The sequence below is a fragment of the Dryobates pubescens genome, chromosome 6, assembly GCF_014839835.1.
Source record: "Dryobates pubescens isolate bDryPub1 chromosome 6, bDryPub1.pri, whole genome shotgun sequence".
NCBI classification, from domain to species: Eukaryota; Metazoa; Chordata; class Aves; order Piciformes; family Picidae; genus Dryobates; species Dryobates pubescens.
In genome coordinates this window covers 40,283,974-40,309,969 of record NC_071617.1, presented here as the reverse complement: position 1 = coordinate 40,309,969, position 25,996 = coordinate 40,283,974, and the positions used below count along the sequence as shown (strand labels likewise).

The 25,996-nt window shown below is 38.6% G+C and overlaps 1 protein-coding gene across 1 annotated transcript in view; it reads right to left on the bottom strand.

The window, feature by feature from the left end:
- Window positions 1-204: 204 nt before the first annotated feature.
- Window positions 205-25,996, bottom strand: part of TTC27 (tetratricopeptide repeat domain 27) — a 124,517-nt gene continuing 98,725 nt past the window's right edge. The window contains exons 14-20 of the mRNA XM_054162364.1: window positions 17,159-17,257; window positions 15,373-15,425; window positions 11,534-11,699; window positions 8,154-8,351; window positions 4,041-4,152; window positions 3,375-3,475; window positions 205-408 (exon numbers count right to left, since the gene is read on the bottom strand). Of these exons, the coding sequence (XP_054018339.1) occupies window positions 286-408; window positions 3,375-3,475; window positions 4,041-4,152; window positions 8,154-8,351; window positions 11,534-11,699; window positions 15,373-15,425; window positions 17,159-17,257 (852 nt within the window). The 3' untranslated portion in view covers window positions 205-285. The remainder of the gene's footprint in view (window positions 409-3,374; window positions 3,476-4,040; window positions 4,153-8,153; window positions 8,352-11,533; window positions 11,700-15,372; window positions 15,426-17,158; window positions 17,258-25,996) is intronic.

The window sequence follows — 25,996 nt, the reverse complement described above, 5'->3', positions numbered from 1 at the left end:
TGATGTAGTCAGGTGGAACTAATCTGCAATAATTGCTTCAGCAATACAAGTAGTTCTGCTTCAGAAAATCTGGGCCTGAAGAACCTATTTTGTAAGACAGTGACAGCAGGTGAAAAATTAAAAAAGCAGCCTGAGCTGCTGACCACAACAAAGCTGACCACAAGAACAGGACTGTACAGAAAAAAGTTTATTGAGGCCGTTGTTGCATTAGAATTTCATCAGCAAAAGCTGTGGCAAAAGACACATGACATTATTGTCTTCCTGTTGTGAAATACGGTCTTTATGTCAGCACTGATCTCTCAGCTGGTTGCTCAGTTCCTGAAGTTCAGCAATCATGTTGTCCATAGTTTTCACCTCATCAGCTATCTCACTGTGAACTTCATTACTTGTTACATCTACAAAAAGTTGCTGCATGACAAAAAGAAAGGCATCATTTTAAAATATACATACATTTATACATTTTCGGTGTAGAGATAAAACAACAGCAAGCTAATCACCAATGTTTGTATTTTCAGTACCTATGATGGTATTTCTCTCTTTAAAAAGGGCATTTTGTGACTAATAAACAGAAGGTGCACACACACACACACACACACACACACACACACTTGAAGTCTGTGCCACGCATCTGGTATTTTGCCAAAGAGGCTGAATCTTCCTGTGGAAGCTGGGTTTCTGCTCTGACCTGGCTGCCTGTGCTGACTCCTGATCCCATCAGAAGTAAAAGACTTTACCATAAACCTCAAATTAGAAGAGCATCTCACATACTGTCACTGCAGCTTACGTTAAACCCATTTGCTGGTAAATTACGAGTTGTGAATTTTAATGCCCGTTATTCACAGTGTCATATTCTGTTGATTTTTTTTTCCCTCCAAAACCTCAGATAAACATGTTTTTTAATATTTGATGACAAGACATGTGTGGGTGGATGCATCAATCTGATTGTAATTATGTTATACAAGAGAAAACAAAATACTATAGACTAAGAACAATAGCTTGTTCTTAAAGACCTTCAGACATTAAAAGAAACACAAAGCAGCTAACTCATGAACAATCTTAACCTTCATGTATGCTAAATAACTTGCCTCTGATTGGAGCTTTATGTGTGCTGAGTTTGCACCAGAATGTCTTGATATTATGAGGCCAGGACCTGTCATTTGACTGAAGCAATATGGAGGCTATGTAAGGTACCACTCCACAGAAATACAGGGGGAGGTGAAGGACCCAAACATATGCTTCCCCATTATTATATAAAGGGAGAGCAATTCATACTTCATTTCATAAATGAAAAGCCTACATCTAGGGGACAAAACCAAACCAATAAAATAAATTTCTGTGGAATACATCTGTACATGATATCATCAAAACATCAGGGGATAACATAGACAGGTATATAAACAGAAATGTACGTAAAAAGCCAGAACAATTCTGTCAATGAACAAGGGAACATCTTACACAAAACCAGGAACATACACCTGCTATGAATATAGAAACTTTTCTGACTTTAAGCCACAAAACCTCACGCTGGGAATGTGACAGAGAAGTTTAGTTCTTCCTGGCTAGGATTGCTGAATAAATCAATATGCTATAATTTGTGTGGGGTTTTTTTTCCCACCCAGAGTTAGAGACCTATTCATCTAGAGGCAACATGGAGAAGTTTTATGCACCATTAATTCTTTGGGCTTTGTGTCCCATGTCCCCCCACAACAGTACCCAAATTTCATGCATTTGCAATAAAGAGCCATAGTTGTAGCCTTCAGCAGTCTGTAGGTGCATCAAGAGCATGGCACAATACAGGAGCTGTAACGTCAGAGATGGAGATCCCAGGACAGGTGAGAATAGAAAAACTGCTGTTGTGTTCAAATTGCATGTCCTGAGTATAAAATTTTAGAATGTTGCAGTTTAGAAGTTACCTTCTCTGCCCTTTATTCTTTCTGAAAACTTAATTACCGAATCTGCTCATAGCCCATTTAAAAAAATGCTCCTCTCTGTTAAAATTATAAAGAAAAAAAACCCCAAACCTACAAAACTATTGACTGACAAGGCAGGGAAAAGAAAGGCTGCTGTCAAGCTTAGAAACATAATACAAAAAGTTCTCAATTGTGCATAAAATCTTACAGAAGATGATTGAGTTTTTAAAGCACAACACACTTTGGAAATTCAGTATGACTTCACATTAAAAATGAGATGGCATCCTGGAAAGTATGCAAAAACAGTGAGGTCATACCAATAGCTTTAAACATTGCATAATATAAACCATCTGTACTTGTATTTATAGAATTTATGTCAAGTAGTCTTGCTTTCTCTATACTCACTCTACACACTGTGAAAAAAACAAATGCAAACCCAACCAACAAGAAAAACCCCAAACCAAACCCTCAAACCATACCAAACAAACACCAAAAAACAACCCACATATTATGGATCACAACAAAACAAACATGGTGTGGCCTTTTTTTGACCACATTCTGAAGACCTAGTTATACCACTATTTAAAAGCTTATACATCTTTCCTAGGCTTTTACCCTTAAAATGATAGGATTTAAAAGAGAGTGAGCCAAGTTTAGCACACTGCTGACAGATCAACACTTTGTGACACGTGTACACGTGCCATAAAACTTCTACTTCGTAGTTCACGTTTACCAAGTCCCACACATAGCCAGGAAGAATATGTCCTTAAGACATTAAGTGTATTTTGAATGAAAGTACATTCCATATAAATCCTCAGTTAAGGAATGACTGTGTCCCATGCTGTAAGATGAAGGGCAAAATCAGGATAATAATGGTGCAAGAGCGAGACACGGCTCTTTGAGTGCCTGGCAATGAAGGCACGACACCAAACCCCAAACACACAATTCAAACATGATAACTTTTTCCAACAAATCATTATCTGAATTCATAGGGTATCCATGAAAATACTATGTAAAATCCGTTCTTGCTTGTAATAAATAACCTTGTTTTTAGAACACTTCAAGTGATGCAAAGTAATCCTGACATGTTTGGGGCTTTTCTGCAAGTGCACATTCACTCTTTCTGAGACTGCCCTGCTTCCCCCATGACTACTCATACAAGGAACAAATCTTTGAAATTACTGATTTCTTCCAAATATTTGAGTTTGTTTCCCAAAATTTTAAGGAAAATTCTAACTTACTCTAAAATGTCAGTGCTATGTTTTAGACTAGTAAGTTTATTGCAGTCAAAGCCTAGCAGGAAGAAGGAAAATGTAAATCTACTTAAAACTGGAATCCTCAACAGCATGGAAGTGAATATCCATCTGACAACACACTGGGACAGGCAGGTATTATATATGACTCAAAACAGAGAAATGGTTTCTGGCAGCAGAAGAAAGATTCCTAGCTTTCAAACATTCCTACCTTTCCTTTGGATGACAAGCCACGTAAGTTGAGCCGAGCTGAAGAAAGTATCTGCAAAGCTTCTTGATGATTAGATTTGGTTTTGCTGCATTTTATAGCCACTAGAAGCCAAACATAGAAGAAAAGAACCCCAAAACAGTAAAAACATTACCTCTATAGCAATAATCATTAAACAACATCTAATGAAAAATCTTGATGCCTTCCAAAGAAAAATTTAAAGGTAAATAACCCCAAAAGAAACACAAATAAAAATAATGCCAAGCAATTATGAGAAGATGCCTCTAAACCCTAGAGGTATACATATCCTTCTTGAATGTAAATATCACAGCAGAGTAAATAATTTTACAGAGGCTAAATTTTGTCCACCTCCTGAGACAAACTACAGATACATTTTCCCTTGCATTATGAAATTGCTAGATCATGAAGCAAACTGATTCCATGCTTAGCAGTTGTATGTTTTCTGACTCGCCCAACATAATTTCTGCCTCATTCCAAGTATATTTTTGTATGCACTATCATTTGATGATCTATGCTAGAAGACTCTCAATAGTAGGAATAAATATAATGGGTAAAGTAGAACATATAATCTGATTAATGTTACCAAGCTTCATAAAGATTTGCTACACTCTTCATGAATAATTAAAGCTAATTTCAGGTAAAACTCACCTTGTGCAATCTCTATGGCTCCTTTCACTACTTTCTTAAAAGAAGAAATATCTTTCTCCCAGCCACTTGACTGAATTTCACATTTATGTGCCTTGGTGAGACACTGCAGTGACTGCAAGGAAGAAAAAAAATTATCAGTATGTGAGAAAACAATCTAGGACACTAGTTTAGTTTTAAGTTTCTATGAAGTTAATGCTCAATGCTGAAAATGAATGTATCTTTAATATGTTTGATTTCCTGTGAGTTGGAGCACTGTCATTCTCTGCAATGGTAAGCACCAATTGTTGACACAGATCTTTTTCACCTATATTGCATGTCAAGTATGAGAGGCATATGAAGTAATGTGCGTCTAATTTTTGTCTTTTAAAAATCTGTCTAGACTGATGGATGTGACCCATGTTTGCCAAGTCACCATAATTAAATGCACAAGAAAAACATAAAAATACTCATACTCCCACTTTGAGCAGCAATTTTGTACCCAAATAAGATATAATTGAATGCATAAAAAACCATTATGTATTCTTCCCAAATAATATATTTTACAGATGCAGCTATTAGCTGCCATACTCCTCTGGTTCTCAGAATGAACAGGAAAAACAAGTATAAGTGATATGGAAAGAGAGACTCCTGTTAAGGAAAAAAAAAATATTAATCAGAAACAATAAATTATTGCTTTTGAGTTTTGTTTTCTTCTGTAGCACCAGAAATATGAAACAAATACATGTCAGAAGTTACACGGCTTGGTTCAATTACAGCTCCTCAATTGTTCTTGTAAAGGGTTGTCCTGGGTTTGAATGTGATAGAGTTAACTTACACAAGAAGTTGGGAGAGGCCACAGACAGGACAGCTAACCCTAACTAGCCAAGGGGATATTTGACACTATGTGACATCATGCTCAGTATATAACTAGGGAAGTGGCTCAGAACCAAGTTCTGGGTGGTGAGCAACTACATCGTGCTTCACTTGCTTTCATTTTGGAATGCACATACGGACTCCCTTGGTGGTGAAGCAGGAATAGTTTATTGGTACAGAACAAGCAGTTTATATAGGAAAAATCGAGCAGGCTAAGCAATTCCCTGATATTTTTGCACCCCTGTTGCTAATTGAGTTTTCTTCTTTGATATGCAGCTGTCCATTGTTATCTTCATCCCATATCAGGTTGAGCTGTTCTTGCATGGAGGCAAGCGTCCTTCTGTCTCATACTTCAGGTTGTTTACTGCAGTCTTCTCATCAGGCCATTCTTCTGTTATCAGCGGCCTGTTGGTCTTTCTTGTCCTGAAACCTTCCATAGATACTTTCTGTTCTCCTACACTTTCTATATTATTCTTTAGTATTTCTGTTACTATTGGTTCTTCTCTCTTTGTGTTGTGTTATTAAACCATCCTATCTCAACCCATGAGGTTTAAATGTTTTCTTCCAATTCTCCTTCCCATGTTGCTGTAGAGGAGTGAGTAAGCAGCTGTGTACTGCTTAGTTGCCAGCTGGGGTTAAACCACAAGATTTTAAATATCATAAAAAGGAATAAAAAACATTCAGAGCAGACTTCTGATTGTTGGCAAAGACAGGAATCAGAACGTGAGGGGTCATCACCCTAGAAGCTTCCACCTTCTCCCTCCCACGGGAGTTCTAGTGACTACAGCACAGGCAACTGAACTGCTCATGCTGCTGCAAATTGCAGTAAATGTGTTAAGTCAAGCCAAAGCAAACTATATTTTTTCATAGGATTGTGTCATAGGATTATAATTGGTAGTAGTTCTGGCCAGCAGAGGCAAGAATCTCCAAGAGAAGGAACAACAAATTTTACAGCAGTCTTATTTCAGTCTCTGCACATGTCTTAGACCGGCAAATTATAGGGGGTTTGCTGACAGATGTCAGGGAGGGGAAAGAATTCAAAGTCTCCTGGGCTGTTTGTTTGAGCTTCTGGAAGGGGAATTTATCCTGGAAGGAAACAGTTATGAGATAGGGAAAGTTCAAGGGACAGAAGATTTTCATACCCTGGATATCAGTCATCAGGAAACTTGGAAGGCTGGAAAGACTGTTGGGTGGAAAAGGGGTGGACTGGACTCCATTCAGCATAGTAAAGAAGGAAGTACTGAATGTACTGAATGAAGGAAGTACTTTGCTGCTTTACACTCCTACATTTTTAACCCCACCTGACTGTGATTCAGTTTACAAAGCACTGTCTACATTTTTGTGATTAATGACATCAGATATGGCAGCAGAGCAGAAAGATATAGAAACCCAACAACCTACCCTTTTCAATAGCTAGACATACAAAGCTGCTCTTTAAAATGCAACATCAGGAATACTAGTTGAATATAATTAAATATGCACTAAATAATGTCAGACTCCACATGTGCAAGGAGGTGGGTGACACTGTGATAGATCTGTTCATATCTCTTTGTCCTGTGATGCTACAATACACTAAATAATGCCCTTTCAGAATTCATTAGCTTTTGGCATAATAAATGCAGATAGAAAACTGCACTAAAATAACAGGATTTTTTTCTACAGATAGTTACATTCACTTAATTTCTCACTGACAAATAATGGTGCTTGTATAGTGAAGCCAATAAATACTGTTTTAAACACTTGCTAACGTATCAGAAAAGCTGCCAGTGATTATATAGTGCATTGTAAATTAATTTTTACACTGTGAATTGTTATATGCTGGGGCAGTAGACAGACTTGCTTTTTCATGATCTATATCTATGGTACCATTATACCAATATATTTGGGTACACATGTAAGCATACCTTAAGTATTGATAAACATAATTCCATTTTGCAGGGCAATTTAGACTGCAAGCATGTTCCAATACCAGTCTGATGAGGAAACAAATTGGTGTCTGTTCTACAAATTGAAAACATGTTTTTAAGTGGGTTAGTGAAAAATACTGTGATGTAACCAGATTCTAAAACGATTGCATTTATAATATAGACAAGGCTTCTGCTATTTTGCATGTCTGAGTAAGAATTTGAGGATATATTACAGGATATTGCAGTGTCTGTATTTCTGAATTCTGAACAGGCCAAATCCCTTTTATTGTTCATTGGTAAAGAAAAATAGAGAAGGAAAAAAAGGGAGGAATTGGAGGTACAATGGACACTGGCAATGATTAAACAAAGCATTTTACAGGGCAGAGCACATAAAGGAAGACAATGATTAAGGCCCAAATAATTATAAGTTTAACCCCACAGGCATTGAGTTTGTAGGCCAAACCTCTGCCTAGCATCCTTGACATCAAGTGAAATGTAAACCCCAGACTGACATGTTTGCCCAGGCCAAAGGCACACCCCCACTAGGAAACACATACTGAATGCTGACCTTGTGCATTTTCAGCTTCAGTGAAGATCTGATAACCTGTAAGTATTTTTGGAGTGTACAAGGCTATTTGACTTTTGGAAGTTTAATACCATATGCAAAGCACACTCCAGCATACAACAAAGTAAACACTTCCAGCATCACTTTAGAAATCAATTGAATTACCTGGGAAGTAATAAGAACAAGAAATGCAGTTAATACAGAAAAATCAGAGATGGGTGAAAAGAAATCTACAGTTCAGAGATGAAGAATCAAATAGTGTTATTTAATTCAATTTTAAAGCAGGTAAGGACAAAGCTCTAACTGTAGTATAGATTATCTTAAATGCATTTTTTCTTAGTGATTGCAAAGAAGAATACAGATGGCTTATGATGCCACTGGATTGTGCCACTAAGATCCACTTCAATCCTGAAGCTGCAGTATCTTGTCTTCCAAATCAAAGATTCCAGTTGAAATAAAACCAACAATCACCACCATTACATTATAGATATTGAACTGCTGCAAGAAAAGTTTCAGTATACAAAACCATGACAATGCACACGTGCTGTGATAGGATGTTTTAAAATGAAATACTGGTAAAAAAAAGGGAGATTAAAAAAAAAATCCACAAAAGCTGTTGCAAAATATTTTACTGCTAGAGATACTAAAAATAAACATAGAGGGACGTGAAAGCAAAACACTTCTGGAACAAAAGCATGTCTTTTCTAGAGGACTACAGTTTGTCAGAGAACAGAAGGTTTGTACCAGAAGTGTGGTACCAATCAAATCATCCACCTCAAAACATTTTACCTTTTCAATATCTTCATTGCTATCATTCTGTCCATTTCCATAAAGTCGGGCATAAAGTCTCCAGATCTCCCCATCATTTGTCACTCGTGAAGTCACTCTGCCCAAGAGCTCTTGCAATTTCCCCTTCAATCCACTTGCTGCCTCTCCTGTGCGACCTGCCATACCATCCACTACTGCTCTCACTAGAATAGCCAGCACCTTAAAAAAGCAGCAGGAAAGAGTTTGTATTCCAACTCAAATCAGTATCAGTACATGCAATGATAAATATAATAGGGGGATTAATTCAACTAATTGCCCATTGGAATGGGCTGCCCGGGGAGGTGGTGGAGTCACCATCATTGGAGGTATTTAGGAGGAGGCTTGATAGGATGCTTGGTGCCATGGTTTAGCTGATTAGGTGGGTTGGATAATAGGTTGGACTTGAAGGTCTCTTCCAACCTGGTCTGGTCTATTCTATTCTATTCTATTCTAAACATAATTTTTAAGATTCTATGGTTGGTGGACACAGAGAGCCCAATACATAGAATACATAGAATAAACCAGGTTGGAAGAGACCTTCAAGATCACCGCGTCCAACCCATCAACCAATCCAACACCACCCAAACAACTAACCCACGGCACCAAGCACCCCAAAGATCTAAACCCAGAAAACTGGGTTACCAGGAGAGGCTAGTGTGATAGAGAACAGCATAAGAAACTGTCAGATAATACCACCTTATAATATGGTTATACAATATCAGCAAACAGGCTGAAGGAGATCAATTATTGGATTGGCAGACACTGCTGTTCACGGGTATTTAATTACCTGCAGAAACTGAAAGATGTATAGTGGATGAAGTGCAAACTGCAAGGCAACTGACCTGCAGAAATGCTGAGCACATGCAGCTGCTAGTGAACTCAATGGGAAGTGGGCTTTGCATGGATGAAATACTATATAATACCAAGTGCCCCTGAAAGGAACATGACTCTTTGTCCCAAACTAGACACCGAAAAGTAGAAAACAGTTTTGTAGTGCCTCAGTGCTTCTCAAAAAAAAGAGAAACACCAAATGTAAATTAAGACATTGGCTCATATGGTGAATTAGAAGAAAATAAAAGCTAGAAAAGCTGTGGCTTATTAAGTCAACAACTTGTTCTGTGTCATGCATGAGACTGAAAGAATGATACAAACAAAATAGAAGGTTCGTAAGTCTTGCATTCAGGATAGGCCAATATACAAACAACTTCATGCTCTTAATTGCTGACTTGTGAGCCTATCATTTGGCAACTATTTTGGCTATTTGGTATTAATAGTTAGAGGAAATCACACTAATAGCAATACTAATGTTGAGAGAGCAATAAAATTCATTTCAAAGGTGATCTCTACACAAATACACCACTATGTTAAAAAAAAATAGGACAGGGGATGCATCTTCACATACCAAGATGGAGTTCACTGGCAGAAAGTTATGTAAAAATTATGACATTAATCAAAAGTATATTATAGTTAAAATACAAACATATGCAGTTAAGTATTTTTGATATGTAATTTTCCTAAAACAACTTTCTTCTACAGAATGACTCAATAACATGCATTCCAAGAATTAATTACTAAGTTTTAGCAGATACAAGAAATGCCAAATAATCCAAATAAATAGAAATGGAACTATGAAATACACCAACGTAACCAAAAAAGTGGGGAAAAATTTATACATCTTATAGAATCAGAGAACTGTTTCAGCTGAAAAAGACCTTTAAGACCAGTTCCAAGCATTATTCAACCATGTCCCTTAGTGCTACATCTCTGCATCTTTTAAACACCTCCAGGGATGGGGATTCTATTACATCCCTGGGGAGCCTATTCCACTGTTTGATAACCCTTTTAGTGAAGAAGTTTCTTCTAATATCCAATCTAAATCTCCTGTGGTGTGACTTGAGCCCACTTCCTCTAGTCCTGTGATTTGCTGCCAGGGAGAAGAGACCAACAGCCATCTTGCTACAGCCTCCCTTCAGGTTGTTGTAGAGTGCAGCCTCTTTTTCTCCAGACTGACCAACCCCAGTTACCTCAGCCACTCCTCATAGGACCTGGTACCTTTTCAGAATCATTACGGAATTGTGGTAGCATGTCAATATCAGCTAAACAGTTTACCCCTTCTCCCTTCAAACTGTAAGAATATAGCCCTTACAAAATGGTATGACAAACTACCTGTTCTTACTTTTCTGTTAAAACAGCTTGGATTTTCACTTAAACAATAGAAAATGTGATCAACTATTAATAGTCCAAAAGTTCTAAAATTCACCTTACATTCATGATTTGGAATCTGAGGGATTAAACCCATAATTCCAATTGCAAGTGAGCTGTGCTAATCATCACAAAGTACTAGCAGTGTACCAGAGCTTCCCATTTTAGACCATTGTCTTAAGTGTTAAATTTTTGTTTCTGTCATTGACAGATTGTAAACTGCCATACACACTAAACTAATAAACCAATCTTCAGTTGCCCAGGATCCCACACAAGCCATAGAGCTTTTTTTTTTAACGACTTTTTCAATGAACTGGGTGTCAGTGTAGAGAGACTGTGTTTAGTATGACATCACACTATCTGCGCTCTCTCTTCACTTCTGTGAATAAAGTGTGTTTACTAAAAACTGAACAAAAAACACCATGGGACAAAACCTTAGAAATTAACCCAGTAATTTTTAAATGCTGCTTGCTATCAGTTAATCTCATTCCACAACTGCTGTCCAAACAGCTCTTTTCCTCTAAAAATTCACTTGATCAAACCATTTTTAGTAGCTTCACTATCACACTGGACAGTGCTCAAATAAGAAGAGAACCTTCAGATGCCAGACCCAGAATGATAAACTTGTAGTTTTAATGAAAGTTACCAGGGAAGTTAAATGAACTTAACTACAGTGAAAGATGAGCAAAACACCTCCTTTGTCTTTGTTACAATTTTTAAGAATCAATGTTCTGACTGCAATGCACTCGACCTATGAAACTTCAATTTCAAAGGCTCGTTTGTGTAATTTTCAAACACATGGGAAAAGCTTACCTATAAACTAAATAGTTTATATTATTTCTGATATTAATATATGCAGGAACAATACAGAAATATGAGGCTATGTTGTGTTTTATGTAAGAATAGATCTTAAAACTGCAAGGCTCGTATTTGGCCTTCCACAAAATCTAACATGATCTGCATGCAAAATTTACCATTCTGTCCATTTCTATTTCAAATACTTTTTTTTTGGAGTCTAGATCTCAAAAAAATAAATGGCTTGCCTACATAACTTCCCTGATATGTGTACTACCATCACTGATACCATTATCAGCAGAAATCTGTCTCACAAGAAAAATTAGTGAACATATAGGATGACTTAACAAGGTAATTTCCTTCACCTGTGTATCTTTGTACTTTTCTCTCAAGTCCATCAGCCGGTGATAAGCTTTAATTGCTTCTGAAAACTCTCCAACGTCTGTACTGGTGAGAAGATAGTTCTCCCATATTTGCCAGTGCTCATAGTTGCACTTGAGAGCTTCCTGAAGGGTTCGAAATGCTTTGATTCTAATTAATAATAAAAAAGAGTAAAAAAGATAATCCTGTGTTAAAAACTGAATATAGAAAAATTCAACACTAAAATCAGTTGGCATGGTATCAACTAAAAAGCTGCTTATTCCAAAAAGTTGGGTTTAGAAAACACTGCAGTGTGGAAGTCATTGTTCATAATTTACAATGCTGATTTATTTAATCTCTCTTGACAATTACTTTGTCTCAAGTTCACTCCACAGTACACTTTGTAGAGTCTGAAATAGGAAACTCCTATGTTAGCTCTATTAATTACATTTTTACAAACATTCATTATGAATGTGCCAAATTCAATATAATTGTGTCAGTATTTTATTTTCTGAAATTTTAACTAGAACCACAAGAAAACATTAGACAGTTTGGCCTGATCAAGAATATGAGCTGAAAGCAGTTGACCTACAAAGATATGACCTCCTACATGATGTACAACCAATGCTGCCAGAGAGCACAAGTCCTAATGCAATCCAAAGTGTATGTTGGTGAAGTCTGGGTGCCTACTGTTTAAAGCTTTGAATGTACTGCTAAAATTTTCAATAAATTGGAATGTTAAACCCAAGATTTGCTAGAAAATCAGAGTGATATGGTTACCATAACTTTAAGGGTTTGAAGTTTAGTCTTAAGTGGACAGTGGTAATATGGAGGAAAAATCACGAAGGAATAAATTGCTTTAAATGCAAATTGCAAAAAGCTTTCCCAGTCTGGCAAAAAATTGTATTTGGGAAAGTATGATATTAAATCTCTTCTTAATAAAGAGCATATAAATATGGCTTGTTTTAAAAATTTTCAGTTCAATTGCTCTGTTGCTTGAGTAAGTTGCTCAAAGTGATATGTCTAAAGAAAGACAGCACAAAGAAATTGTTGGCTGAGTTTCAAAGAGAGGGTCCAGGACAGTGTAAATATCCCACCCAGCAGAGGGGAATACTTAACTATTGGATCAAACCATTAGAAGTCTGGAATGGCTGGGTCAGGGAGAAATGTAAATAGCTATCAATCTAAGCCCATAGTATTAAAAAAGTTATCAAACACATGTGAAGAGAGCTGGCTGATAGACCAAAATTATTCAAGGACAAGAGGTCATTCAGCATTGTTAAAGCAGAACAGTCCACAGGCAGGGTCTTCCTGTGTGATTTCAGATTCCAATTATGATAGATACAGCAGAGAAGAATGGAGAGGTGCTCCTTCCTCTGTCGTTTTGCTGTGGTGGAAGATGGGATCTGCCACAGATACCTGACAGGTGGGAAAGTACTCTGGCTGAATGAAGAAACCATTTTTGAAACTGCTCTTCAACATCTATGATCTGCAGGATTAGATCTCTCCTGATAGGTTATCAGGAGGGCAGATGAAGCTGTTTAATGTAGACAAGGGACCAGAGGGCTGGGATTAAAATTGTATTCCTCAAATAATCACTCTTGCTGCACTAATAAAGTCCTCCAGCTTCTCAAAATAAATTCCCTATGTATTTAACAAACCATATAATGATGGAGTATCCTTAACCAGGGCAACAGTTAAATCAGTTCACATCCAAACAGGAAACAGTAGGCAGTACCAGTACCTAATCCTGTTTTGGAAATCATGAATCTTGCACCCAAAGGACAGAGAGCCAGACACAGATTGATAAATATGAGATCTGGGTTTCAAATACCACCTGGAACCCAGAGAAATTTTTCTGGTAAACAGAAGAGAGAGTCTGTTTTTATCTGAATTCATTTTTTCTGGAAGAAATTCAGAATACACAAAACCTCTTTCATTTGGGTGTCAGCAAGCTGTTTGCATACACTTTCAAACTGACTTCCACATTTTATTTATTTGTCTGTTTTATGAGGCTCTGTACATTCCGTGAGGGGGACTCGTTTAAGAACCCAGTTGTAGTCAAGCCTGATTTTGATGAAGGAGCAGAAGAAAACAGATAAATATGCAAATTTTATTTCCCTTTTTAAAAATCCTTCCTCCATTTTTTCTTTTTTGGTAGAGGTTTGAAAAATAAGAATTTGAACTTTCAGCATCACTTAGTCCCCCAGAATAAATGATACTGAAGTGTACTACTACAGGTCCACGCTGTTTTGAGAGTGGGTTAAACTAACTCACATAGTCTTGATCTGAACAGGTGGGTAAAGGAGTTTCTGCTTCAGAACAAATACAGGCCATACTCAGCTATCAGTATGTAATATTGAGTTAAGGTTTCCTATACACATATTCCTCTTCCACATGATTCCTGTAGAAAAACCCCTCAGAAACATGCTCCTCTTTACAGTTTTTGATATAATATGAAATAATGTCACAAAGTCTGTATGTAATTAGCATGTTAAATCACAAGACTAGATTAAACTCAATACAATTAAAGCAATAAAGTGAAATTAATCACTCAGTAGTTTCTCAGTCTTGCAGTAGATGGCCAGAAAAATTATATTGATTAAAGATATTTTTATGAAACAAGCATAAGCCAGTACACTGAGCATCTGACATACCCTTCTAAACTTCATGCAAAAGAAGTAATCTACAAGACACAGTTTTAAGAGAATAAATTTGACATTCTCACAGCACTGCTGAAGATGAAGTGAACTACTGAAAACTTAAAGCAAGCCTTCAATTTATGTTACTTTTTAGTCTTAAGTACTTACTCTAATATTTATTTTCTCCTCTGCTCCTGCTCCCATTAGCCTATCAAACCACCTCTTGAATTGATTTATGACATTATTTCCCACATTTCCTTTGTATGTTTATCAACTTATCCTTCTATGGAAATTTACTGTTCTTTTTCAGTTTGCCTCCTGAATGCATAATAGTATAAACTGATATTAGATTTTGAATAAGGTTTCAAAAAAGTTGTCTTATTCTTTTATTCCATTCTCTGGGGATAAGTGAAAATTTTTCTCAACTAATATTTCAGGTATTGTATGTCTACAAGTAACTTTTATTACATTCAGCTGATATACAAAATATGAAAGGAAGTCAATTTAGGTTAAAGCTTCTTGTACTGTTGGTTAATTTGGAGGGAAAACAACAAGCAAGCCAATCTGTGTACAGATCTCCATCTGCTTTGATAATGTAAACTGCCTTTTTCCCCCCTAAACCTACTGAGATTAATGTGCTATGAACTGACATAGGTTCATATATGTTGCCCATTGGAATGGGCTGCCCGGGGAGGTGGTGGAGTCACCATCATTGGAAGTGTTTAGGATGAGGCTTGATAGGGTGCTTGGTTGCATGGTTTAGTTGATTAGGTGGGTTGGATAATAGGTTGGATGCAATGATCTTGAAGGTCTCTTCCAACCTCATTTATTCTGTTATTCTATTATTATCATTCTATTATATGGATTGCTTGACATAGATGTATCTTTTTAACCTTGCAGTCAGATTAGTTTCCATCTTTAATATTTTGCATTGGTTGTACTTCACTACATCATAAATACTTGTAACAAGAAAAAAGTGTAGGGTGAGAGGTTCCTACCAGTTAACCTTATGAAATTCTATTTCCTGTAAAATATGTTATCAGTGTCCAATCTGGGAGAAAGAACTGAGGGGATAGGATTACAAATATGAGGTAACCACAATATAAGAATAAAAAACTCAATGTCAAAAAAACAAAAAAAAGGAGGAAATCTCCATTATTTACTTCAGAAGTTTTATCATCTAATTCTTTTGAAGTACTTACTTCTGTTTTAATCTGATATAAGCGGTTGATAAATTGTTCCAGGCCTCGGCGTTCTGTAAGCATAGAAGAAGATTAACCAAAAATAACTATTCACTTGTATTATGCTTACTTAACAAAAACATGTAAAAGAAACTACTGTGAAATATAATTAATTTTGCTAATCACATGTATTAACACGTATTTCCTAAAAGGCAGTCGAAATACTACACTGAAATAGCAATAATTATATTACTATAGAAATATATAAATAAATATTATTGACTAGAGAAACAATAAGGTGTATATATATCAGTTGACCACCTTCTGGTTGGCATATGCTAAGTCATCTCCTGTCTTCTGTTTAAACAGGCATCCTGTTCTGTGTCTAACTGGGATGGCTTGAGAGGTCAGTGCTCCCAGCAGCTCATCACTATCCACTAGCTACTGGAAGCTACTTAATTGCATAGCTCTGTTAGTGAAAAAAACCCCAAACATCTGAATGTCCCCTGCTGCATCTCAGGCAAAACTAATAGGGTTAGTTCCAACAGTGTTTATCAACTGGTTTAGCTGAAAAGGATTATGGAGTGCTTAGACAACCTATTCTCTGATAAAACCAGCAGGGCCAAGGTCAGAGATGATTTCTGCCCATTTCTTCACACTGCTGTAAAATTGAAGCTGCACTCCTTAATTCAAAGTGGCAACCAGTTTGAATTTGAGGAACAGAACCTAGGTTCTGCAATGAAATATACTTTGGTACTGAAGGCTATCCTCAGTCTTAAGGAGGATTTAAACCATGTTAGGCAACCTTTTGGAGGCTGAAATTCATGAAAAAACCTGCTGACATCGTGATAGGTTTCACTTCCATAACAAAGAGCCGGCCCAGCATCCTTTACGCACAAAAGAAATACCACTTCACCCACTGAGAAGTCAGATGCTTTGTTCAAATGAATACAATCAAGCACAGGCCCCAGAGAGATAAATGAACACAATTTTAGTATCTGCTTGGAAGTACATCTGTTATACTAAGCACCCCCCCCCCCCCCCCAAAAAAAAATCAATACATAAAGTAAAAATTCCAGTTAAACAGAGAGATGTCTGTATGTACTTCCCCCCCAGCGAGTTATTTCCTATTATTAATAAAGAAAAAAGAACAGTCCATTATCTTTCATTGCTTCAATTCTTTTTTCTTGGGGAAAAGAATGAATGATAGCTTCCATCAAATAGGAGGCATTAGCTCTAAGCAAACAACATGCTGGCCATTAGGCCTTTTGACTAAAGTATTGACAGTGCATTCCCAAGAGGTAATCCAGCTGACACCTCCACTATCTCAATGCACAGTCACACTCAGCTGGCAGTATTGTACACATGGTTGCCCCATGCATCCTGAAAAGCTGGCTGACAAGCTGCATTCTTCCCATGCTCATAAAGAGTTAGTTATTTGACTTTTTTCTCAGAAGTTGATTAGTTAGAGGACTAAATATTTTAATACCTTTTTTTTTTTAATCTCTCTTTTCAGCACTCCTCACAGTCTATTCATTCCCTTTTCTTTGTTTTAGCAATGTATGCAAGCATAAAGGAATTTGTGCTCAAACATATTTTAACATTCACACACACATACTTGGACAAAGTATGCACAAGTATTTTTATGACGCCCCACGACAAAAATACACCATTGATGCAAATGTTTTATTTATTCAAAGCGCTAACGTCTAAACAAGCTTTTCATTATTGCTTTGCTTGTTTATAATGAAAACATCCTTGTTGCTTTTAGATAAGCCATCTGAACCGCTTGTTGAAAGGTACATACATCTGGTTCCAGTGTCACACAACGCTGAAATGCTTTGGCAGCACCTTCGTAGCCTTCTAAAGCAAGGTATGCACAGCCCAAGGAAAACCATACACCTAGCTGGAGAGAAAAAAAAAGGATGATACTATATATATATATATATGTATACATATTCCTGCACAGAAGAAATAATTTTGCCTGGATGCTCAAACATGAACTATTGCTAATTTTTACCCAATTTTCAGAACTGTTCACAGTACTCAAGGTGAGGTCACACCAAAGCTGAATACAGAGGGGTAATCGCCTCTTTTGACTGGCTGATTGTGCCAGAAATAGGCATAAATTACAGCAAATTAAATATATATTTTCATAGTTCTTCAATAGCAAGTTCCTGGTTTGCCATATGGTTAAATTCTCAAAGTTCTACAAGTTAACCAGTGCTACATTTGAGAAAAACTCTGTAATTCAGAACTGAATTAAATGCCAAATATACTGAGAGAACACATTCTGACAGCATTATGCGGTTTAAATGCACAGAGTCAAAATCAAACACAACATTTCATAGTGGGCTGCAAAATTATCCCAGGTAGTGCCACCTACTGCAAAAGGCTCAGCTGTTTCCCCATTCTAAATGCCAAGGTAAGAAATATAAACAGATTTTCTTGGAAAAACTTTTCAGAGAGGGGAAAAGAGTTGGAAAGAGGAAGATGGAAAACCACGTTACATCGAGTTACATCGAGTCCATCATCAGTAAATTTGCTGATGACACCAAGCTGGGGGCAGGAGTTGATCTGCTGGAGGGCAGAGAGGCTCTGCAGAGGGACCTCGACAGGCTGGGCAGATGGGCAGAGTCCAACGGCATGAGATTGAACACATCCAAGTGCCGGGTTCTGCACATTGGCCACAGCAACCCCATGCAGAGCTACAGGCTGGGGTCAGAGTGGCTGGAGAGCGGCCAGGCAGAGAGGGACCTGGGGGTGCTGGTCGATGGTAGACTGAACATGAGCCTGCAGTGCACCCAGGCAGCCAGGAGGGCCAATGGCATCCTGGCCTGCATCAGGAACAGTGTGGCCAGCAGGAGCAGGGAGGTCATTCTGCCCCTGTACACTGCACTGGTTAGGCCGCACCTTGAGTCCTGTGTCCAGTTCTGGGCCACTCAGTTTAGGAAGGATGTTGACTTGCTGGAGCATGTCCAGAAAAGGGCAACAAGGTTGGTGAGGGGCTTGGAGCACAAGCCCTATGAGGAGAGAGTGAGGGAGCTGGGGTTGCTTAGTCTGGAGAAGAGGAGACTCAGGGGTGACCTTATTGCTCTCTACAACTACCTGAAAGGGGGTTGTAGTGAGGCGGAGGTTGGTCTCTTCTCCCAGGCAAGCAGTACCAGAACAAGAGGACACAGTCTCAGGCTGCGTCAGGGGAGGTTTAGGCTGGAGGTTAGGAGGAAGTTTTACACAGGGAGAGTGATTGCCCACTGGAATGGGCTGCCTGAGGAGGTGGTGGGGTCGCCGTCACTGGGGGTGTTCAGGGCGAGGCTTGACAGGATGCTTGGTTGTACGGTTTAGTTGATTGGGTAGTGTTGGATGATAGGTTGGACATGATGATCTCGAAGGTCTCTTCCAACCTGGTTAATTCTATTCTATTCTATTCTAACTGTACATTGCACAACATACTACTTTTCAAAATATCTTATTAATGTTTACATCCCCTTGTGCTTTAGGTACTAGTTCTGAAGCAAGCAATTTTGATAACTTAAGTTCTTTTTAGGAAACCATAATGGCTATTCAAACACCTTAAGAAACATTTACCTTAAGAAACATTTGCAAATCAGGGATTTTACAGGGTTGAGAATAAAGCTATTTGTTCATATGCAAGGTGCTTCTACCTCTTACAGATTAACTGCAAATCTGCTCTAGACTTCATAGTTAATCTGCTTCAAAGTTAGGTGTCATATCTGGCACCTTGGTGAGCAGTCATAATGATATCAAGAAAAGAACAGAACAAGCTTGGTAATAAAGATATCCTTTTGTATTTGAGGGCCTACATGGATGGCCCAAGTATGGAGCATAAGGATGAACATGAAGGTAGAACTGCCAGTTACATCTGGCCTAGGCAAACATGAAAAGCTTTAGTGCTGTCAGTCTGTCATCTTTCATGATGCTTAAACTCATCATTCAAAGAAGAAACTGCACACAGGGAGAAAAAATGTGTCCCAAAACTCAGAAAGCAAAATTAATAGGAAAAAACATCTACTCAATCTGAGTTTTTAAGCCTCTTATCTAGCAAGTTTCCAGAAGCCCAGCACTCATGTCATGGTTGCTACGTCGTTAACTCCCCATTCTCTTCTTTCCTGCTCAATAACTTTCTGGACATGGAAACAAGGGTAGAGATAGGACTGATCAAGTATGAAACTGAAGGATCACAAGTATGAAATTGAAGGACCAAGAAGGATCACAACCCTCAATTTCACCAGGGCTGAATTTGGCCTGTTTGAGCAAGTGCTAGTGGAAATCCCATTGGACAAGGTAAAGGGGCCCAAGAGAGTTGGTTAACATTCAAGCACTACTTCTTCCAAGCTCAAGATCACAGCGTACCAATGGGTAAGAACTTGAGAGGGGGAGCCAGGAAACCTGCATGGTTAAATAGAGAACTGTTGTGCAAATTTAAGTGGAAGAAGAGTCTGCAGATCATGGAAGGAGGGGCTGGCCACTTGGGAGGAGTATGAGTGTCATCAGAGGATATAGGGTGGCAGCTAGGAAAGTTAAGGCCTCCTTGGAACTAAACCTTGCAAGGGAAGTCAAGGACGACAAAAAGGGCCTCTTTAAATAGATTGCAGATAAAACTAACACTAGAGGCAATGCAGGCCCATTGCTAAATGAGGTGGGGGCCTTGGTGACAGAGGATACAAAGAAGACAGAATTACTGAATATCTTCTTTGTCTGTTTATACTGCTGGAGACTGTCTTCAGGAGCCCCAGACCCCTAAGGAAGTCAGGACAAAGGAGGAGTTTCCCTTGTTGATGAGGACTGGGTTAGGGAGCAGTTGAACAACCTGGACATCCATAAATCCATGGGTCCTGATGGGATGCAGCCATGGGTGTTTAGGGAGCTGGCAGAAGTCATCACTAGGCCACTCTCCGTTGTCTTTGGTAAGTTGTGGGGAACAGGAGAGGTGCCCGAGGGCTGGAGGAAAACAAACGTCACTCCAGTCTTCAAAAGGGCAAGAAGAAGGACCCAGGTAGCTAAAGGCTGGTCAGCCTCACCTCCATCCCCAAAAAGGTAATGGAACAATTATCCTTGGTGCAATCTCAAGACATATCAAGAATAAGAGGGTCATTAGGAGTAAGCAGCATGATTTTACCAGGGGAAAGCCATGTCTGACCAGCCTGAAGCCTTTTATGAGGACATAACCAGGTGGATAGGTGATGGTAGAGCAGTTGACGTGGTTTACCTTGATTTCAGTAAAGCATTTGACCCCATTTCACACAGCATCCTTGCAGCTAAACTGAGGAAGTATGGTCTGGATGATCAGGTAGTGAGGTGGATGTGAACTAGTTGAAGGCAAGAAGTCAGAGCCTTGTTGTCTGTATCTAGTGGAGTCCCTCAGGGGTCAGTACTGGGACAGGTACTATTCAATATATGCATCAAATTCAAGAAGAACAGGGAACTGCTTGAAAGAGTCCAGTGCAGAGCCACAAAGATGATTAAGTAATGGAACATCTGACTTATGAGGGAGCTGGGTCTCTTTAGCTTGGAGAGGAGGAGACTGAGAGGTGACTTCATTAATGTTTATAAATATATGAAGGGCAAGTGCCAAGAGGATGGAGTCAGGCTCTTCTCAGTGATATCCAATGACAGTACAAGGCGTGATGGGTGAAAGCTGGAGCATAGGAGGTTCCATGTGAACATAGGGAAATTTTTTTTTGCTGTGAGTATGACACTGTGATACTGGAACAGACAGCCCAGAGAGATAGTGGAGTCTTCTTTTCTAGAGACATTCCAAAACTGCCTGGATGTGTTCTTGTGTGACATACTCTAGGTGATCCTGTTCTGGCAGAGGGATTGGACTAGATGATCTTTTGAGATCCCTTCCAACCCCTAACATTCTGTGGTTCTGTGAAAAACAATCATTGCATTATTTGTAATTCTAATGATGAACAGCATCACAGTCTCATTTCTGAGCTTGTGATTCCAGAATCTGATTTGACTAAAACTTCCACCATTTTAATTTTTTGAGGCTGATGGTGAGCAGCTGCATCTCTCAGGAACTGGCTTACCAATGATTAAGCTTACCAATGCTTAAGCTTGTCAGTTCCTTTCTGAAAGAGAAGTTACATCAGGAGGAGAAAGTAAAATTATTTACTTCTGTGAAGAAAAGCTGTATGAGCAGGTACCTAGTAAAAACCATACAGTGACTGCAAAGAATGAGAAATATTTTCTTTTCTTAATAATTTGAAACAAGGTATTTTGCCTACCAGTAACTATGCATGAAGGTTTCCACTGAACAGAAAAAACGTGAGAACTGGATATGATAGAGAAGGTTGGGAAAGGTGTACAAGAAGATCCTTTAGCAGACAAGAAGAATGAGATTAAAGTCTCTGAGTTGGGAACTAAGGAGCCTTGTGAGATGCTGTGATATGGAGGCATAAAGCATACAGAAAATGCAATAGGTTGTGCAGATAGAAGAATGTCACAATATGTTAAGAAAATTTCAGCATCAAACATATAGAAAATTAACTGTGTAAAAGAACGACATGAATTAAAATTTCAGGCCTCAATAAAAAAAAGCAGTATAAAGTCTACCTCAAAATTATTGACTAAAATGAAGGAAGCTAGGATCCTGGGGGATATCAGAAGTCAGTGAAAGTAGAAATCCTATAAAATATAAAGAGATTTCAATAATTCCACACAGGTTGGTAAATGGATGAAATTCCAAAGATAATTTTTTAGGTACAAAGAAGGTAGTCAGAAGACAGCACTTACCTTGATCCTGACCAGCATGAACAATCAGGTTCAAAATATTACCATGCAAAATGTACTTTGTAATGTAGCTAGAATCACTAGCCCTTCAAGAACAAAGGCAACTAATTTAGTAGGGAGGATGTTAAATTTAAGAGCTACTTAAAGTGGATAAACAATGTTAAAGACTCAAAAGGGCACATAAAAGGATAATGGTCTGCAGAAGACCTGAAACATTTAAAGACAAAACACAGTATCACACAGTATCACAGTAACTAAGGTTGGAAGAGACCCCAAGGATCATCAAGTCCAACCTGTTCCAACAGACCTCACAACTAGATCATAGCACCAAGTGCCACGTCCAATCTCCCTTTGAACACCTCCAGGGACGGCGACTCCACCACCTCCCTGGGCAGCCCATTCCAATGACGAATGACTCGCTCAGTGAAGAACTTTTTCCTCACCTCGAGTCTAAACCTCCCCTGGCACAACTTGAGACTGTGTCCCCTTGTTCTGGTGCTGGTTGCCTGGGAGAAGAGACCAACCCCCTCCTGTCCACAACCACCTTTCAGGTAGTTGTAGAGGGCAATGAGGTCGCCTCTGATCCTTCTCTTCTCCAGGCTAAACAATCCGAGCTCCCTCAGCCTCTCCTCATAGGGCTTGTGCTCAAGGCCTCTCACCAGCCAACATTTCAAGGCTTGGAGTAACTGAAAAGAATAGACAATCATAACAGCTATAAACAGAGTAGCTTATTAAGAATAAGAAGACATACTTTAAAAGCTAGTGGGCTAGACAAATGAGAAAGCTCTGAAAGAACAAGTCTGACAGGTTAATGAAAAACCATGGTGGCTATGTCAGAAAAAAAAAAAGGCTGGTCTATTCTATTCTATTCTATTCTAAATGAAACCCCCTAAACCAAACCAACCAAAAGAACCCAGTTCTTTGCCTTTGATCAACCATAGCAATGAAAATAAGAACTACAGTGATGCTTTAATCATATATTTTGGATACACTATATAAATGGACTTAAGCTATTTTTTGTGGAAAGAATCCTGAGAATTCCCCTTTTATTGAAGAGGGCATGAAATCCGCTGATCCCTCTGGCTGATGTAACAACTGCTCCGAGCAAAGCGACCAACTGAAAGGCAGCGTAAGGAAAACTTTGCACAAAGATTAAAAAAATAGACTTTGGTCAAAGTTATTTTTTTGAAATAAAAAAAATGTGCATTGCCTAAAGATTCAAATTTCACTACTGACTGGAAAAACACAACAAACTGAACATTTTTATCCTTTTCAAAGCTGAAGGCAGGAACCAGCAAAGGAAGATAATTTAGCCTTGCACTCTCTGTTAAAACTTGCCATCAGGAATTTCCAGGCAAGTCTTTAATAATTCTAAAAATTAATTAAGAAATGCTTTGAGAAAGTCCAAGCAATTCTCTTATATCAGTGGCAACATCATTCCAAAGTAACCTAATTACAGCAGGGCTGAATCCTAAAAAAAAAGAAATTAAAAAAAAAAATCCAAATCATATCTGACAAAACTATTTTTTTTTTCAATTTTAAAGCAATTTCTGCTATTTGGATAGGCACAGATTTTTCAGAATCCAGTAAAATGTTCAGTACAATACTCTGAGTGGTACAACAGTGTTAGGTTAGAAACAACCTATACCCTGTAGAGCCCAATTAATCTTTGGAGTTAGTAACTGCAATACAATTTAAGAGCTCTAGTTGAGTGAAATCCTAGCTGAGTATCTTACTAATTGCTCTTTTTCGCATCATTTTTCTCTCTTACAATTCAGTTTCTTTTGAATGCAGCACAGCAACAAAATTTACTGTAGCTTTAAGTGTAGGGACTTTTATGATAATTTAACTCCAGTTCAAGTTACTTCTACTATTGCAAGATGAATAAGAAGAATTGTTGAGAATAACATTCTCCTTGCATTGTTCAAAACTGCAAGTTAGATGGCAAGCTGACTTCTAAAGTGTGACTGTTTTCCCAGATTGGAGAGAGATCACTTGTCTTGCTTCACACCCAATAAAGTAGCCTGAGAAGTTATAAGCCAAATAGTCTAGCAGAAAAGGGGATTATTCTTTTCTTCCAGACTGTGACATGGTGGAGAACGGTGCAGGCACAGAAAAGGTGCTATGAACACTCTTGTGTCTGTAAAACTCAAATGTGAAGTGACTGGTTATAGAGAACCACACACTGTTCAGCACAGGTACTAACAAATCTGTAATTTAACAAGCTGCAGGATTTGTTATGCAGACTTTCACTGCTGGAGAATGCCCTGCATGAGCTCTTTGATCACTGGAATTCCCTCAGTCTAGCCTTGCAAGATGCTGACAGTAAAAATGCAAGAAAAATGCATCTGTCATTCACTAGTACAAGTAACTGTTTGACTGGCAAAGCTATTGAAGACAAGTTTCAGATATATTTGTACAGTAAAACTTTCATTTCTTTGTGAATTCTCCCAAGTTTAATATGGTGGTTGGCTTGTACTGCAAAGATCTACCTCAGAGATCTCAATAAAGTCAACCAGTTCATCGAGCGTACGTGAAATTAAAAGAGGGTTGGCACAGAATGATTTTATCCATTAGATATTGTAGGGAATCACTTGCTGCAGTCTAAAAATCCCTTCCTCCAAAAAAGTTTTTGATAACCACAAAAAAAGAATAAAATTCTTTGTACTAAGAAGTCCTTGTTTACTTGATAAATCATTCACAATTCTGGGAACAACTCCTTGTATTAAAGTCCTTGCATCTAGAATAATTTTCCTCTCTGCTCTTTGTTCACAAGACATCCTGGAATAGGAAACAATGCATTTCTGTAGTGACAGAATACAGATAGACTTCAGAAGACAGCCATATGTCAATCCACACTATCCATTTCTTCAGTCTCTTTGTAACAATTCATCTGAATCTCAAACAGAGCTTCCTGAGCAGTAAGGGGAGGAAATGTTCCCTTTCCTATATGGACTGGTCTGTTTTTCTTGGATTGATCTTCATTTTAACCTTCCTTTAGATAGGACACAAAATAAGAAAGCATCTCAGCAACATATTTCTTGATTTTGAGCCCTGTAGGCCATCTTCTGCAGCCCTCTATTATCTGGGAGTCCTCTAGGTTTCAATAAAGTTCTTATCTGAGTAGGTCAGCTTAGGAAGTGTGGATTACATGAGTGGAAACTGAGGTGGACTGAGAACCAACAATGCAGGAGCTCAAAGGGCTGTGTTCACCAGTACAGAGTCTAGTGGAGGCCTGTAGCTAGTGGTGTTCCCTGGGGATCAGTAAGTGTCCAGTCTCCATCAGTGTCCTGGATGAGGGGACTGAGTGTACCTGCAGAAGGTTTGCTTATGATACACAGGAGAGTCTGATAGACTGAAAGCCTGTTCTGACACTCAACGAGAGCAGCTCTGCCAAGAAGGACCTGGGTGGGAGTGCTGGTGGACAACTTGAGCATAAGCCAACAATATGCCCTTGTGGCGAAGAAAGCCAATGGTATCCTGGGGTGCATGCATTAAGTAGACTGTGGCCAACAGGTCAAAGGAAGTTCTTGTCCCCCTCTACTCTGCCCACATGTGGAGTACCATGTCTGGTTCTGGGCTCCTTATTTCAAGACAGATAAGGAACTACTGGAGAGTCCAGCAGAGGGCTACAAAGGTGATTAGGGGACTGAAGCACCTCTCTTAGGAGGAAAGGCTGAGGGACCTGGGGCTGTTCAGCCTGGAGAATAGAAGACAAGACTGAGAGGGGATCTTATGAGTGCTTATCTGTATCTAAAGAGTGGGTGACAAGAATATGGGGCTAGACTCTTTTCAGTGGTGTCCTGTGATAGGGCAAGGGGTGATGGGCACAAACTGAAACACAGGAGGAAAAACATATTTACTTTGAGGGTGATGCTGCACTGGA